The 18264-nt window shown below is 40.7% G+C and overlaps 1 protein-coding gene across 1 annotated transcript in view; it reads right to left on the minus strand.

Moving 5' to 3' along the window:
• Window positions 1–9804: 9804 nt before the first annotated feature.
• Window positions 9805–18264, minus strand: part of TNFSF8 (TNF superfamily member 8) — a 31588-nt gene continuing 23128 nt past the window's right edge. Inside the window, exon 4 of the mRNA XM_082402060.1 lies at window positions 9805–17391. Coding sequence (XP_082258186.1) covers window positions 16997–17391 — 395 coding nt within the window. The 3' untranslated portion in view covers window positions 9805–16996. The remainder of the gene's footprint in view (window positions 17392–18264) is intronic.

The raw sequence follows: 18264 nt of genomic DNA on the forward strand, positions 1-18264 counted from the left end.
GACATTTCTCCAAAGAAGACATACAGATAGTTATAAAGCACATGGATATTCTCTGTTTTGAAGTTCTGTTCAATTCTTTTGCCCTCTTAAAAGTTAGATTGGTTTGTCTTTTCAATTAATTTATAGGAGCTTTTATCTATTGTGGATATGTGTTCTTTGTCATATATATGTAGCAAACATCTTCCCAAATACATGTGGCATTTCTATTCACTTTTATAATGGTGTCTTTTGATGACCAAAGTTCCTAATTTAAATGAACACCAACTTATCAATCTTTTATGGTTGTGTCTTTCATATCCTATATAAGACATTTTTGCCTACCTCAAAATGCTGAAGATATTCTCCTATATTTTATTGCAGAAGTTTAATGTTTTATGATTTACGTTTAGATCCATGGTCCATCTCAAATAAATTTTTATGTATGGTGCAAGGTAGGGGGTAAAAATTAATTTCTAATACCATTGTTTCAGCAACATTTATTAAAAAGAACACTGTTTCTCGATTAAGCCTTTTGTCACAATTCAAATGACCATGTATGTGTGGATCTATTGTTAGACCCTACTGCTTTGATTATCTTAACCTTATAGTAAATTGAAATCTGATAGTTTGTCTTGCAAAATTCTCACTTTCTTTAAGGTTATATTGTCCATTTTAGGTTCTTTTGCATTTCCAAATAAATTTCACAGTCAGTTTGCCAATTTCCACACATAAAATACCTACAGAGATTTTAATGAGGATAAAATTTATTCTTATAGGTCAGTTTGGGGAGAATTTACATCATAATATATTGAGTCTTCCAATTCATATACTTGAAATATCTCTCCATTTAAGTCTTTAATTTCTCTTAGCAATATTTTATAATTTTCTGTATGGAGGTCTCGTACATCTTTCATTAGATTTAGTCCTAGATATTTGATATTTTGGGGTACTACTGTACATGGTATATTTTTCTGAATTTTGTTTTCCAATTGTTTGTTGATAGTATGTAGAAATATAATTGATTTTTATATGTTGACTTTGTAACCAGCAACTTTACTAAGTTTATTTGTTTATAAACCATTTTTGATTTTATAATTATAATATTTGTATCATCTATTAATAAAGACTGTTTCACTTCTTTTCTGATCTTTGTACAATGTATTTCTTTTTCTTCCCTTATTGCTCTGGCTAGGACTGCTGGTTCAGCATTGCACAAAATTGGTGGTAATGGACATCCTTTTCTTGTTACCAACCAGTGGACAAATGTCCAGTATTTCACCACTGAGTATGATTTTAATTGTAGGCTTTTGTAAATATAATTCTTTTGTTTCTTAGTATGAAATATTTAAAATAATGATGAGTGTTAGTGAGGAACACTTCTCTTTTCTAGATGTTTCTTTCACATGAAGGAAGCTCAGTTAGTATAACATTATGTCTCTTTTTGTTCTTTGGTTCATTCTGCCACAGGAATGGTGGAGTGGCCTTATCTGCTTGCTAAATCTGAGAAGAATACAGTGGGCATGTTCCTTCAGCTGCTCTCTTGATCTTCCTCTTGGTGGTCCCATGTTCTTGTCCAAGATTCAGGAATGCTACAACAGGCAGTTCTCTCTAGATCAGGAATTTGGCTAGAAGCGCTGGCCTATTTGGCTCTCAAGCCAAGCTACATCATCTGACTTGGCCTTTCCCAATGACAAAGTTGATACTTTAATTTCCCATCTGTCTTAATTTTTGTTTTAATTTTCAGTTTCTTCCAGAGCCTACAAAAAGGAAGGGCTCTGGAACAAACTGAAAATTAAACAGGGGAATCAAGGGATACAGTTACTTGTTGCATTATTTTTAAATAAAACAAATTTGTCACAAAGAATTTAAAAATCTGTTAAGACAGGATGTTTTCAAGGTATGACTTTCGTGAGCCATTTGAGCATCCTTCCTTATTCTGCTTATCCTGGCCCTCTTGCTGTTACCCTTTCCTTCTCCACAATCTTCCTGCTGTGCCTTAGCCAAGTTTTACCCCCAGACAGGAAACTGCCCAACACCCTTCCCTCCTTGAAGCCCTCGGCTTCTCCCTCAGCGCCACCGCATCTGCACAGCTGATTTGTCCTACGGATCCCCTTCTTCCCCAGTGGGCCTGCAAAGTCTGCAAAGTCAAATCCCACAATTATCACAGAAATTCCACCCCTTAGTTAGACATTCCCACAACAGGCCCTGAAGTAAATTTATCTCTCAGGGCCTCATTTCCATACCTTTAAATTGGAGATCATAATAGGACCAACCTCATAGGATACCTGTGAAGATTAAAGAGTTATTTGGATGTAAAGCACTTAGATTAATGTCTGGCTCAGTATGCTCTCATTACATGTTAGATATTATTATTAACTGATACGATCACGTTCGTTGGGCTTTTTAATATATCATTTTATACTCTTCCATACTTTTATCTGGATGTTTTGTGTACATATAACTTATTTTCCAAATTAGTTTTTAAGCGCTATAAAAGCACATCTGAGTCTTGTACATTTCTTGCATTTCCTTTGTGCTAGTCAAATTTACTACCTGTAATAGAACAGCAAAATGATAATATTGGGATTTCAGTATTTTTTTTAACTGTATTTCTGAAATACCATTAGCCTGATCCTTTTTGAAGTGGTGATATTTCTGGGATATGTATGTGTCTCTATTATGTGGAGATTTTACTTCTTTAAGTATTCAGAGAAAGAGATGTAGAAAGCTTCTCTCAAGAAATAGAATAAAAACTAATTTGGTTCCTGAAAATTTGGGCTAGAGTCCTGGTTTTTCCATTAGTATTTATTAGCTAGGTGATTTTCATCTCTGATTCTCAGTAAAATAGGGACAATAGGCCTCCTTTTCAATGCAGCATTTAGCTTTCTTCTGTATTTTGATATTCAGATTAAAAATAGCAAAAAATCTTATTTGTTGAACAAAAATACTACTTAAAAATAGCTGGACTACCAGAATGCTATAAATCTGTACCGCAGTCACTAGTACATGTACATCTGTGAGTATGAGATATACATGTATATGTATATTCATATATGTATTGGGTTGGCCAAAAAGTTCGTTTGGTTTTTCAGTAAGATGGTTCTAGTAGCGCTTAGTTGTCTTTTACTTCATTTGAAACAATTTTGTTAGATTGTATTGTGACAGCTGTCATATCAGTATGCATGTAAAAAAAAGCCATCAAAATTGGTGAATTTTTGTGTAGCCATTTTAATGTTGAAGATGGAAGAAAAAAAGCAACATTTTCAGCATATTATGCTTTATTATTTCAAGAAAGGTAAAAATGCAACTGAAACGCAGAAAAAGATTTGTGCAGTGTACAGAGAAGGTGCTGTGACTGATCAAACGTGTCAAAAGTGGTTTGCGAAGTTTTGGGCTGGAGATTTCTTGCTGGACGATGCTCCATGGTCAGGTAGACCAGCTTAGGTTGATAGTGATCAAATCAAGACATTAACTGAAAACAATCAACGTTATACCATGCGGGAGATAGCGGACATACTCAAAATACCCAAATCAATCACTGAAAATCATTTGCACCAGCTTGGTTATGTTAATCACTTTGATGTTTGGGTTCCACATAAGTTAAGCGAAAAGAGACCTTCCTGAACGTATTTCTGCCTGCGATTCTCTACTTAAATGTAATGAAAACAGTCTGTTTTTAAAGCAAATTGTGACAGGCAATGAAAAGTGCATACTGTACAATAATGTGAAATGGAAGAGATCGTGGGGCAAGTGAAATGAACCACCACCACCAACCACACCAAAGGCCAGTCTTCATCCAAAAAAGGTGATGTTGTTTATATGGTGGGATTGGAAGGGAGTTCTCTATTATGAGCTCCTTCCGGAAAACCAAACGATTAATTCCAACAAGTACTGCTCCCAATTAGACCAACTGAAAGCAGCACTCGTCGAAAAAAGTCCAGAACTAGTCAACAGAAAATGCATAATCTTACATCAGGATAACACAAGACCACATGCTTCTTTGATTACCAGGCAAAAACTGTTAACAGCTTGGCTGGGAAGTTCTGCTTCATCCACCGTGTTCACCAGACATTGAACCTTCAAATTTCCATTTATTTCAGTCTTTACAAATTCTCTTAATGGAAAAAATTTCAATTCCTGGAAGACTGTAAAAGGCACCTGGAACAGTTCTTTGCTCAAAAATTTAAAAAGTTTCGGGAAGATGGAATTATGAAGTTGCCTGAAAAATGGCAGAAGGTAGTGGAACAAAACGGTGAATAGGTTGTTCAATAAAGTTCTTGGTGAAAATGAAAAATGTGTCTTTTATTTTCACTTAAAAACCAAAGGAACTTTTTGGCCAATTGTTATTGAGTTAACAATTCCAGAAAAGGGTATAGACCAGTGTTTACCAAAGAGAATTCTCTTGAGGTGCTAATAGACCTGACTCTCCCTGGGTCAGGGAGAGGGTTACAGTAGATGAAAAACTTGCAGAACTGTTCAATATCCACAGAATGATAATCAGTCGCATTGCATGGGGGCATAATTTGCATTTTTATGGACAAGAATTATCTGTATTACTATCATTTTTCTGTAAATTTAAGGGTTGTAAAAAATATCAGAGACAACAAAAGCTTGAAATAATTAGAATTTATGAGATAGTCAGTAATTCCACTAAATTTCAGTCTTTCACAATTTTCCCCTATACCACATGTTTTCTGAAATAGAATGCTATTCTTGGTAGTCCTTTATTTAAAAGGAGCCTTGAGTTACTTATTTTAAAAATATAAGAATATAGAGCTCATTTAGTGAGTATTTAGATAGAATATCTTCAGTTTAAGAGAGACTGAACTAAAAGGAAAAAAAATCAATATAGAAAGTTTTTTTTAAAGGTGATTTCAGCTTCTATTCAAGTCAATAAATATTTCCTAAGTACCTACCATGTGATTCAAAGAGGAGTAATAATGATACCTTGTCTTTATTGGGCACCAATAATGTTCCACTACCCACAGTGTTAGATTTGGCCCCATGTTTGAGTAGGACCTTACGTCTGATAGTATATTTCTGGGAGTCTGGATAATTCAGTCCAGAAAATAGCCATATATTCGTTTCCATAATTCACATAGAATTCACTTAAGTCCCCTTTACTAGTGTAAATGGAAGTTATGTTTTCCTATCCCTCCAGCCACCATCTTGTCTCTGTATCCAAACTCCCCTGGGTAGCTGATTGAAGAAAAACATCTAAGAGCAAACAATAATTTTCTTGGAGCAGTGCATTCTGAATCCCTATTTTAGAAAGAGACATCCATTTAAAACCTTTTCATCATTGTAAAGAATTTCAAATCCTCACATCTCAAGCCTCTTTTTTTAGAACAAGATCTTTGCTTTGTTTTTGTGTAACTAAAAGGTCCATTAATGTTTTTTCCCAAAAGAAAAAACTCATTGTCCTCAAAGGTTAATTCAGGCTCTTGACTTAGAAAGCTCCTGGCAGTTTTTTCTCTAACTCAAGTCATCAAGATTTAATAATAATAAAAAATGAAAATAATACAAGAAATGTGTTTCAGTGTCAGCCATCATATTACTACAGACCGAATTGGGTCAATTATAAGGGTGTATAGGGCTTTCACAAAACTGTGAGCTAAGGGGTCCAAGTTGTGATTTAAAATTATTCCATTTTTTTCATGGTTCTGTCCCCTCTTACTGGAAGTTATTCCTTCTCATTGTTTTTGGTGGACTTGCCTCTGAAGCCTTTTCTTCTTTTAGTTTGTTACTCATATTTTTAGAATAGATACTGCCATGATCAAAGCCCATGCATGGGCCCATAGAACCTGTCACTCCACATTCACAGACATATTCTATGCACGATTCCAACATACTTGATACTCCCTTCTCACAGCTAATAATATGGAGAAGTTCAGATAGAGGCAGTGGCCAAATGGTTCTATTTGTGGGTGAATTTAGGATGTGTGTGTGTGTGGTATGTAAGTATGTACATCTGAACATATATGGAGTCACCAGCAGTATATAGCAGAGTTGGCAAACACTTTCTACGATAGACCAAATAGTCAATATTTCAGGCTTAGCAGGCCATAGAGCTTCTCTTGCATCCTGGCTTAACTACTCAGTTTGTAGTCATTGTATCAATAGCAGAAAAGCAGTCATAGAGTGTATATAAATGAGCGGACACAGCTGTGTTCCAATAAAACTTTATTTACAAAGCATGCAGCTGCCCCAAAGCTATTGTTTGCTGACCCCAGAATATAGTATAGTCTGGGCAAGAAATCAGAATACTAGGGGCTTCCAGCTCTGCCCCTGCTAGCTGAGTGCATCATCTGTCACTTGAAAGAGTGGTTTTGTAAACTCTAAAGTACTGTACAGACATCTAAGATGGTTTTCAGCAAACCTTTCATTTATTCAACAAATATCTATCAAATGCCCATTGTGTGTCAAGGATGATCCTACACTATAACATGCATACAGTATGTGCATAAATCATCAGTGTATAGCTCAACAGAATTTTAAAGTGAATACACCCATGTATCCATCCCCTTCAGACTAAAATATATACGAAATATATACATATATATCACCTTCCCTGGTGCCTCATCTCCAAAAGGTTTAATAGCTTTCGGATACTCAAATTGTTCTAGCTTCAGTTCTTTCCGGTTGGCTCCCATGTCCAAGAAAAACTCCCCCCAAAATGAAAAAAAAAAAAAAAAAGAACTATCCTAGAACAACAAGGTGGTAGCAGATAAAGATAAACTTTGGGAGGGGTACCAATATTGGACTGTTAGGTGATTGTCAGGTTGGGGTCATAGGGTAAGTTGACAACCTGCTAGGTGGGGAGGGGTTTTTCCCTGAAGGGAGTGGATGTTCACATAGTCATTCATTTTGGGAATTGTTTAATTCTGGGCAGGAAATGAGTTGGCACTTCGGGTTGGGGGTGGTCACTCTTCTTTCTATCTCTGGGACCAGGAAGAGTTGGGTTAGGATTCTCAGTCATGAAAAGGCCTGGGTAATTATGGTAGTGGGAAGTGAGACGTTGCCTGCCTGTGTGGAGTTAGGCCTAGAGTGATTGGTATCTTCAAGTTCATGGTTTTCCACTTAGCAATGACAGTGACCATGGGGAGAAGCAGCCAGAATTTCTGGAGCAGCCAGAATGAAGCATAAAGGCTAAGTGATGTAGAGTGACCGGCCTCAAGGTAGCAGTGTCCCTTCCAGAGTCCAGAGTAGGGTGTGAATGGTGGGGTATCATGCCAAAATAATTTAGAAGCAAGAATCACTTTATTTTGTAGACACTGGCAGGAGAAGTGTACTCTGTTTAAGCACTGTCTTATTAAGAAGTCTGCAATCTAACAAGGGAAGCAAACACATCATCATACAACTGTAGTACAAGGTGATAAGTGTTTTAATGGAGGTGAGGATATCAAGGCCGGGGTGGAATGCCTAGCTTAACCTGGGAATGGTTCTTGAGAAATAATGTTTGAGTTGAGATTTTATGGATGAGGTCAGTTAACCAAGCTGAAAAGGGAGGGCGAGGACCTTGTAGACAAAGGAATCACATGTGCAAAGTCAGGTGGCTTCACAGCAGAGCAGTGTAGTGTCCTTAGGGATGTGGCTCTCGAGTCAGACTTTGGGCATTTACATCCTGGCTCTTGAGCTGCTTAAACTTGGACTTGCTGATGGGTTTCTTCAAGCCTCAGCTTCCTCATCTGTAACACGGGAATGGCAATCTCTCATAAGGTGGTATGAGAATGCAATAGCCTACAGTATTTGAAGGCTTCAATATGATGCTGGGAACTTGGTAAGGAAGCATTCAGTAAGTGTTATCAATTATGTATATTCATATAATATAAAGCTGTTTAAATAAACACACCATAGTTATTGAAGGAGGAGCATGGGAAGATCAGATCCAATTAAGACTATATATTCGAGTGTAAGAATGTAACTTTGGCAGTAGGAATTAAGCCTCCTTAAGCATTTTCTTGATTTTCCTCATCCTGATGTGTCAATCCTGTGACAGATGGCCTTTCTTCCCCTTTCTTCCGTGCCTGATGCTGTGTGCATGAGGCCAGCTGGTAAAATGAAACTAATTGTGAGAGCAGAAGACAAAGTCAGAAGGTCACGGCAGTTATGTCATCTGTGCCCCTAGCAGAGGGGATGAAATGATGACGTACTTCAGCTGGTTTTCCCTTGGAGCCTTCCAGTGGTGGGAGGGATAAAACTTCTTTTCAGTATGTTCCTAACTAGCTGCACTGGCATCCTCACCCATTAATTCTCTGTCTCGCCGTGGGTGAAATATACTTTTTCCGAGTGCTGACTTTGTGCCCGACACTGATCTAGGTGCTGGGGATTCAGAGGAAGAGTCTTGCCTTCTAGATGCTATAAGTAGGAAAAAAGACATGCAAATACCAGTAGTCCACTGCTGCCATGAGGGAGACCCAGGGAGGGGACTGTCAACACTCTATCTCCCAAGTATTCCATTGACTTATCCAGGCCAGTTTTCCCTAAAGTATAAAAGCACCTCTGGGTGTTTGTCTCACGGACACCTTTGTTTGTCACATGGCTAGTTTTTCTGGCCACAGAAGGGAGACATGGCTTCGGTGAATTTGAGGAACTTCATTCCTCTCAAACATTTCCCCCTGCTCCTTTTCCCACAGTCAAACTCCTTTGTGAATATGGAATGTAATAAAATTACCTCACGTTTGTGTACTTTTCAAGCTTATTGTGTGTTTCTTCTCCCACAGCTTTGGGAAGGATTATGCGCCTCATTTCACAGCTGAGGAAATTTAAGTTTAAAGAGTGTTTGTGATGCATCAAAATCCTAATGTTAACAATGACCTGAGCTAGGATTCAAAGTCAGGTTTCCAAAGCGTTCTTTCCCACCTGCTGCCCCCAAACTTGTTTTCTCTGTTCCTCGGCCACAGGGAAAGTACATCCCCCTCTCTGTACTGTATCCAGAGCTCTCGACATATTGGCCAGAATTTTGTCCCAGCTCTTGCCTAAGATTCCCAGGGGAGAGAGCTGGACCAAAAGCAAATTTTAAAAACTCGGTGATGATAATTACAAATGAATACCATCATAGTGACTTAACTATGCCTTTGGCAGTGTCCAAACCCTCACATCTGCATATGCAGTAGAAGGGAATGGAAAATCCATTTTCCAAAATCAGCTTGAGGGAAACAGGGCAGCATAATGGATTCAGAGTAATCTCCACTTACCGGGGAGAGTCATGGAGACCAGTGCTGCTCAGACCATTCAGTGCCCATGAATCCCTTTTGGATCTTATTAAAACGCACATTCTTTTCTAGTAGGTCTGGGTGAGTGTGAGAGTCTGCGTTTTGAATAAGCTATCTAGGGATGCTAAGGCTGCTGGTCCAGGGCACAATATGGATAGCATGGATTTAAACCGTTGACTTTTAAACTTAGCTTAAATTGTGGGAGCTCAATCCTAATGCCTGGTCTAGAGACTCTAGAGACTCTAATTTTTTTTTTTTAAAGATACCCTTGTTTTTTATTTATTTTTATTTTTGGTTGCGTTGAGTCTTCGTTTCTGTGCGATGGCTTTCTCTAGTTGCGGCAAGTGGGGGCCACTCTTCATCGCGGTGCGCGGGCCTCTCGCTATCGTGGCCTCTCCTGTTGCGGAGCACAGGCTCCAGACGCGCAAGCTTAGTAATCGTGGCTCACAGGCCTAGTTGCTCCGCGGCATGTGGGATCTTCCCAGACCAGGGCTCGAACCCGTGTCCCCTGCATTGGCAGGCAGATTCTCAACCACTGCGCCACCAGGGAAGCCCTAGGGATTCTAATTTGATTGGTCTGAGATGTGGCCAGGGCATGAGGGTTTTAAGAAGTCCTTCAGTTGGTTCTAAGGTGTTAAATTTGATTTAAACTCTCTAGGGTGAGTATCCCTTCCTGCGAAATGATTCCAATAGCATATAGCTGTCTTATAAGGATAGTAAGAGACAGATTATATAGCAAATATTATACCTGGCTTATAGAAAAGGTTCAATAAAGTAAGTGAGCGTTTGTCTTTTTCCCTTCCAAATTTCTGATGGCACAGGTGGATTTTGTTTTCTGAAAATTTCACCTCTCTTTAATCAACATTCTTACTCTCCTGAGTGCTGAAAAACATTCATAAGAGAAAAGGTGACTTTCAATTTACAGTACCATATTTAGTAAGGATTTAAAAATTTTAAATTATTTTGGTGGCTTATTTGATATCTTTATTATTTTTTTAATTTTTTTGTTTTAATTTATTTATTTTATTTATTTACTTTTGGCTGCGTTGGGTCTTTGTTGCTGCACGCAGGCTTTCTCTAGTTGCAGTGAGCTCGGGCTCTAGAGCGCAGGCTCAGTAGTTGTGGAACACAGGCTTAGTTGCTCCGTGGCATGTGGGATCCTCCCAGACCAGGGCTGGAACCCGTGTCCCCTGCACTGGCAGGCGGCTTCCTAACCACTGAGCCACCAGGGATATCTTTAACCTAGAATGGGGCCCATGTTTAAAGAGATTTTTTTGATTATTTATTTAAGAAATATAGCTATCGAGCTATCTATAGTTAAGAAATATAGCTATCTGTTATATCAGGAACTGTGCTGGGCTATAGAGGACCCAGTGCTGAATAAGGTTCCTGCTGTCGAGGACTTTGGATGTTGGAGAGGAGCTATAGAGAGAACCAGGGGTGGACAATACAGTGTCATGCACTTAAGGATGGGGCAAGTGTGAGAGAAGACAGCAGGAAATTAGGTGAGGCCAGAAGAGTCAGAAAGACTTTGTTGAGGAGCTCAGAACAATGTTAGGAGTTAACCAGGCAAAAGAGAGTGAAACGAGCATTCCAGGCAGAAGGAAGAACATGTGCAAACACCTGGCGGCAAGGCTGAACACAGAAGGTTTGAGGAATTGGGAGAAGTTCAATGTCATCTGAGCATAGAGCATGGGAGGTGGGAGGTGGGTATGAACGCATGAAGCTGAAGAGAAAGGCAGGATCTAGATGGATATAGAGCTGGTTTGGAGAGCTTGGAATTTAGGAAGGCTGGATTCGTAGTGATTGGAACATGAGTGTTGAAATGGGATGTTCACAAACCAGGGCTTGAATCCCAGCTCTGTTACCCCTGGCTGTGTGATGTTGGCCATGCCACTGTGTCTCAGAGTCTCAATGTCATTGTTGCCTGTAGTGTGGCGGTAATAATGCCTCCCTCATAGGGCTGATTTGAGGATTGAATGGGTGAGTACATGACAAAGGCATACGATGTAAAAGTTTGATAAATGATAACTATTACTATCAATTCCAAGAACAATGGAAAGTTGTTATTCTGTCTGGAGATGTGATTTGTAAGGAGTAAGTCTGGAGACAGGGATGTGAATTAGGAGGTGATGGGAATAGTGCACGTGAGATGATGGTGGCTAGGACCAGAGAACTGGATAAACTGGACAGATGTTGTTTGGATGCGAGACAGGAAAGAAGGGTCATGAGAGTCTCAGGTAGTCTTTGAGATTTGGAACATGGGGATAGTGACAAGTCTGAGGTGTGTATCATGAGGTCAGTTTTATACATATTGAGATTGTATCCATCAGGGATCAGTTGCAGGGAGCAGACTTCTCTCCAGCTTTTTAGCAGGAAGGCATTTATCCCAGGGTATTAAATGGCTTACAGAATTGTCGGAGGGCTGAGCAAACAGAATCCAGGTTGAGCTTTCAGGAGCAACCTCTAACGCTGCTCCTAGGAACTGAGCCACTATGGTCGCTGCTGTCTCTTCAACAGTCTTGCAGTCAGGAAGCTGCCCCCTCTACAGCCACAACACTGCTGTTTCAAACAGGAAACCACCCCAGTAAGGAAGCCACTGCTGCTGCCAGTTCTAGAACCAATGTGAATCTGCAACAGACCATGTCAGCAGAATGGATACTCCTCTCCCTACACCCAGGCGCGCCATACCTACTAAGCTAGTATCTGAACACTGGAAGCTATGCAAATGCAGCTACAGAAAAACCACAGGCCTCCACAGCTGTGCTTGCTGGGTGAATGGACGAACATTCCTAAATCTTGTCCATCTCAGACCGAACTATTCTAAAGCCCAAGCTGCAAGGGAGTAAGGAAAGTATATCTTTAGCTTCCCCACCTCTGGAGCAGGGAAAGGCAAGCTTGAACAGTTGTGGGTTGTGACTCATTAGAGCATCATAAAGTCAATTCAGGTGGTCATAACAAGATTTTTTTCCTTAGTCACAAATAATAAGCGTAAGTATTACTTAATGAAATGCTTGTCTTAGGTGTGTGTGTTGTTGTTGTTTGTGTGTGCACACGTACATGCGATCATTTGCGAACTAAAGTGTTTTTTCCTCTGGGTCATGGTTAAAAAAAAAAAAAAAATTGAAAGCCACTGCACTAGACGTTGACTCCAATCTTCCATTGCAAGGTCTCAGAGAGAACTAATGGGTAGAGTGCGATAGCTACTCAATGTATGGGGCTGGATTTTAGGAAAAGAACCAAACTGAAGGTAGAGATGATGCAGTCATTGGCAAGAAGATGTCATTTGAAAGCAAGGGGGTTGATGAAGTCACCCAGGGAGACAGTGTGGAGTCTGAAGAGAAAAGGGAACAGAGCCCAAGGAACATGGACGTTTGGTCTTGGGAGAGAAATTTCCTTCTGGGGTTGTGCTCATTCGTCTTGCAGTCTGGGATTTTTCATTTATTCTCCAGAAAGAGAACTGGATCCAGGGGAGCCCCAGAGTGCTTTGGAAAGGTGTGTTTTAAGCACACGCTAACTAGAGCTGATTTTGCAGCAGCCTGGGAGAGCCATGGCACACACTGTGCTGAAGCATAGGCTGGCACCTGGCCCGGGGCCTGGCACCACACTGGCACTTGGGACTTCACGTGAAATGGTTGTACAGAGCAGAGAGGTTCTTAGGAAAGATGGAAAGAGCTCTTTAGATTCCAAGGCTCCAGCTCATGAGCTGTGACCACAGAGGGGTCTAAACCCTCACTGGTCAAGGCTAACTCGGTAGCTTTAGGGTACTATTTCTAATTTTCAAAGAGGATTTTTGCTGTATTGAAAAATGGCAAAAAGGATGGGGAACTGTACAGGAAGATCCTTATTGCAGCAAAAGCGGGAGACAAACTACATGCTTCTCCTTAGGAGAATGAGCACACTCTGGTGTGTTCAAACAATGAAATAGTATGATAACAGTTAAATGAATGACCTAGATCTACGTGGGTCAGCCTGGAAAAATCTCAAAAACTTAACATTATATGAAAAATTTCAAGTCACAAATGTTATATAAAGTATGATATTTATTGAAAATTTTAAAAACACAAAATTGTACTGTATATTCTTATGGGACAAGAAATATGAAATTATGTAAATGAAGGGGACATGAAAACTCCCAGGTAGTTGTTACCTCTGGGGAGGGCATAGGGAAATGGTTGGAGGGGTGAGACTTCAGCTCTATCTGTATTATTTTATTTTTTAAAAGAAGCAGAACCAAATATAGCAAAATATTAATAGTTATTAAATACACTGGTGAGACATGGGAGAAATATTACTTTCTGTTCTTTCCATAATTAAAAATAAATACAAGAGTATATAAATTTTGCAATGCCCAGAGCAAGAATCAGGTTTCTTCCCGGGACCCCAGGTTAAGCAGATGACCTATACAACAATTATTAGGGGAAAGCATATACACACATGTACACATATGTGTATATATAATATACATATATGTACATGCATATACACATACCTACTTATACACACATATATACATATATATACATACACACATATATGCGTAACCTCAAATTAAGACAAGCTTTTAATATTTTTATTGCAAAATATTGTCCTTATCATATATTTCTTCAGTTTCTGAGAGAGAGAACTTTGACATCGTGGGACCCTAACATTTTTCTGTGATTTGACCATGTACAGAATCTATAGACCACCTGTGTCTCACATTAGAATGATGATCCCAGATTGTTTTGAGAGGGGCAGGGAGAAACAGAAGAATCCCTGAAGGTTGGGGCCTACTGCAGTGCAGGGCTGGAAAGATGTGACCTGAGGAGTTACAGAAAGGCTACAGTGGGGACCAGTATGGCCTGGTGGGGAATAATGGCGTAGGGAGTCTGGGCTCAAATCCCCACTCAGCTGCCGCCACATGTGAAGATTTTAGTCTCTGTCCCATATTGGGCTTCCGTTCAAACACTGGCTCAGCTGATCTCTCAGGATCTTTCCAGAGATGACACTGACTGACTTCTGTATCCTCTTAACTTAAGGGCTTTGTCCCCCAGTGCCAGGACAATCAGTGGTATTCCAGGGATTCTGGAAGCCTCCCTTGTTTGGGGAATGCTGCCCAGTTTCCCTCAGCACTTCCTTGCTTTAGTGCCTGTTCATATCAACCCTCCTGGAGGTGCTGGGCCCTTCTCTGAGCCAACCTTTGTGTGACAGCGGGATTCTGAGAAGGAACTGGACAAGGAAGTTACAGGAGACATTGGTGTGTGATGGAGAAACGGGGTGAAGAAAGTCACCGAATATGGAGAAAGTCCTATGAATTTTCCCAAAGGCAGAAATACATTTACACTCATTATTTTTCATCAACTCACCCATCAGCCTCTTGTCCAGGTTCTGCCAGTATACTGTGTGTGTGTGTGTGTGTGTGTGTGTGTGTGTGTGTGTGTGTGTGTGTGTGTGTTGGAGGTGGGAGAGGGCAGAATCAGTGAGCTCCAGGTGAGTTTTTACCAAAGAGGCATATGTTTCAGGTAACCTGGGTTCCCAGTTAGAAAAATGATCTGTTTTACTTGTGTAGATGGTGTCATTTGCTCACAGCATTTCCAGGGGGTGCGTAACTCTTGGGGAGTGACAGAATTTCATTTTAAACTTCCTAGGCTGTCCTCTCCCTATGAGTTATCCCTACCTTGGGTTATTAATGATTATTCTCTTATACTTTTTTGTCATGCTGCTGGATTCCTTCAAATTCTGTGCCCCCTTGTGTCTTCAGATGTTGACTTCCAGGGCATTGCTTGACAGAGACTGAGATTAGGAGCCCCTCACGAGGTGACAGTCAGGTACCTCTGCTCAGAGGAGGGTTGGTGAAAAACGAAAACGGAAACTTTCTCAAATTAGAATATGAGACGGTAGAAAACTTGCTTAGGTTACACATGCTTAGGTTGCAGATATCTTTTCAAGAGTGCGTGAGTTGGTTTAAGCAGGATTCATTTGTCCTACAGAGTTAGGGTATAAATGCCAGGTGCCCCCTTATTCTGTGACCTCGGGTCCTCAAAACCTGTCTGTTTTTACCACATACCACTTGGCTTGATGAATTCAACACTTCTTCCAGTGCCCGCTCCTCCCAAAGAATCTACTCCCAGAAAGTGTTAAAGAGAAATGTAGACTTTACTGAATATTTCATAGTGGAGACCTAGGAAGGGGTCAACGTAACACCCTGCTCAGCAAATTACTTAAATCTTTCCCTTAGCTATTTCTGTTCTCCCAAGTCCCTCTCATCCGTACCACCACTGCTGTTTTTTGTTTTTTTCTTCTTTTAAATCATTTCTAGTCTTTCTCTGACAAACTTTCCTGAGTTCCTTCTCCTTTTTCTCTCCTGCTAATTGAGAAAAATGTACATTTTGCTCCATTCTTTTGCATAGCAGTTAAGGGTCCCTTTTCCTTCTGAAGCATAACCTCACGGGCTTATATTTCAAGTCAGTGGTCCTTCTCTCAAACAGACAAGGTGCTCCTTCGAAGACGGACAGATGTGAATGTGGGTTGAAATGTCGTGCCTAAAGTCAGGAGGGGAGGTAGCTGCCGCTCAGAAGTCCTTCTCACCATTTTCAGAGTCATCACTGTCTATCATCAATGCTGTGGGGCCTTAAAAGCCCTCCGCAGAAATGGTTTCCCGAGAGTATCTGAAGCAGGGAAAGAGTTCACGTGGGCAATGGTGGCAGCTCTTCTCTGAGCAAATGACTGATCACCTTGCCTGAGCGCTTGCCGAATTCACGGCACTTTCCTGACAGGAAACAAAAGCTGTCTGTTGTTGACTTATTGTCAGCCTTAACTGCAATGGAGTCAAGCCTGGTCAGGTGGTTTTCCAAATACCCAGAAGGTATTAGATTCAGGATGGTCAGTTTTACACATTTTAGATCCCACTGTTCACACCATTTGTCAAGGTGCCCTGAACCTTGTCCCCAAATCCTGACTCTGCTGAGGTGACACGCAGCCAGATACTGCTAGTACCATCGGTTGGTTTTATGCCAGTGCGGGGAACTTTCCTTTGGTCAGGGGCTTCGAGAACATTGCCTGGAATCTTTTTTTTTTTAATTTTTAATTTATTATTATTTATTTATTATTTATTTTTGGCTGTGTTGAGTCTTCGTTTCTGTGCGAGGGCTTTCTCTAGTTGCGGCAAGCGGGGGCCACTCGTCATCGCGATGCGCGGGCCTCTCACTATCGCGGCCTCTCTTATTGCGGAGCACAGGCTCCAGACGCGCAGGCTCAGTAGTTGTGGCTCATGGGCCTAGTTGCTCCGCGGCATGTGGGATCCTCCCAGACCAGGGCTCGAACCCGTGTCCCCTGCATTGGCAGGCAGATTCTCAACCACTGCGCCACCAGGGAAGCCCTGCCTGGAATCTTAGTTCACAGGTCTGTGAAGAGGGAGCCTGATCTTCTGAGATGGAAGAGCCTTTGGAGAGATTCAAACTCAGCCCCTTGATTTTTCTGACGTGGAATCTGAGTTCCAGGGAGGGGAAAGGACTAGCTCAGGTGATACAGTGAGTTAGTGATCGGGCTGGGCGTAAACCCATCCCTTCTGATTGCCGTGTGTGGCTTTGTTCACCACACCACATTGCGTCCCTGCCTTCTATCTGGAAGATACTTCACTCAAAACTCTCTTTTTAACCCAGAGTTGTATCTTCCCAGGAAACAGAAGGAGAAGTGTACTATTTAATTCCCTTTGTGGTTTCAGTCTTGGCCTAAAGTGTTCTTTTTTCCCCAAATGTCTGGAAGGATGAAGTGCTGTATGGTAGAGAGTTGCTTTCTTCCTGAAGGCCAGGAGGGATGGTTCAGTCTGAACTACTGTATAAGAAGATGGACAACACATTCTCAAGAGGAAAGGTGTTTGTATCCACATACTGGAATTTATCCACCTTGACTGATATGGTGGCATTGACCTGGAGGTGCTCCAGCAAGAACTGAGAGAGGTTCTGGTATATGTTTTTGGTTTGCACTCCAGACTCACACACTGTCACCAGTGTCTGTTTTTTGACATCTTTGTTGATGAGAAGCTCCAGCTTCAGGTCGACAGAATGTTCTGGGCATTTCACAAGAAATTGCAGTTGGCAAATGATGAAGTACCAACCTGGGAACTGGATCACCAGATTCCCATCCTGATATCTGACTCCATGGGTAATGCCATCTTTGTTCCAAGACAACTTGGTTTTGTTTATATGCTTTGACACTGGAAAGAGAAGGACAAAAGAACCTCAGAATTATTAGGCAAATTTCAGATGTGGATTGGAAAATTTGAAGTCTTTATTCAAGGTTCCCCATTCAAGTCCTGTGTTTTCTATAATATCGGCTGCTGGTTCAACCATCTGGAATATCTTCCATGTTACTCCTAGGCATTACTGAGTATTCAAGGTACAGGTACAAAACCACCCCCTGCCTTTTCTCTAATGCATAAAGCTGGAGGGTCAGAACACACACGGTATTAGACCTTTACCTCCTACGGAACTGTTTCCCATTTAATCGTTGTATCATTCTGTTATTATTATAATTATTATTTTTCCCTTTTCAGACTATAAGCTCCTGGACTGTATTCCCCATAAGTTCTGGACTGTCATGGACATTTAATCAACCAATCAAGGAATATTTGATCAATGGGGGACTGCTATTTGGTAGGCATTGCACAAAGTATCAGAGAAAAAAACAATTTTGTTCAATTAGTGAACAATTTAGGCATCAAGAGGTCCAGGAGAATCTCAATTTGTTAACTTTCACATTAAGATACGTCCCTTAACTATTCATTGTCTGAATTTTTAAATGTCTTCCTCTCTTTAAAAGGGCAGCCGGCCATAATTTTGTAGACCCCTCAAGTGCACATTAAGGGCCTCTTCCCAGCTGGGTTTTATAGAAAAGCAAAGAATTAGCAGATCCTCTAAGCTGACAAGTTGGCGTCGGAAGCCAAGTCTCTGAGTCTTAACAAGTGAAAATCGGCACTGATTGGTCAGGGTGTCTTTCAGAATTGGGAAGCTGGCTTGTTCATTTTAATTGCTTCCCTTTAAACCTCGTTGCAATTCAGCTGAAGAATGAGAACTAAGCTGACTGCAAA

This window comes from Balaenoptera borealis (assembly GCF_965194805.1).
Source record: "Balaenoptera borealis genome assembly, chromosome: 8".
NCBI lineage: Eukaryota > Metazoa > Chordata > Mammalia > Artiodactyla > Balaenopteridae > Balaenoptera > Balaenoptera borealis.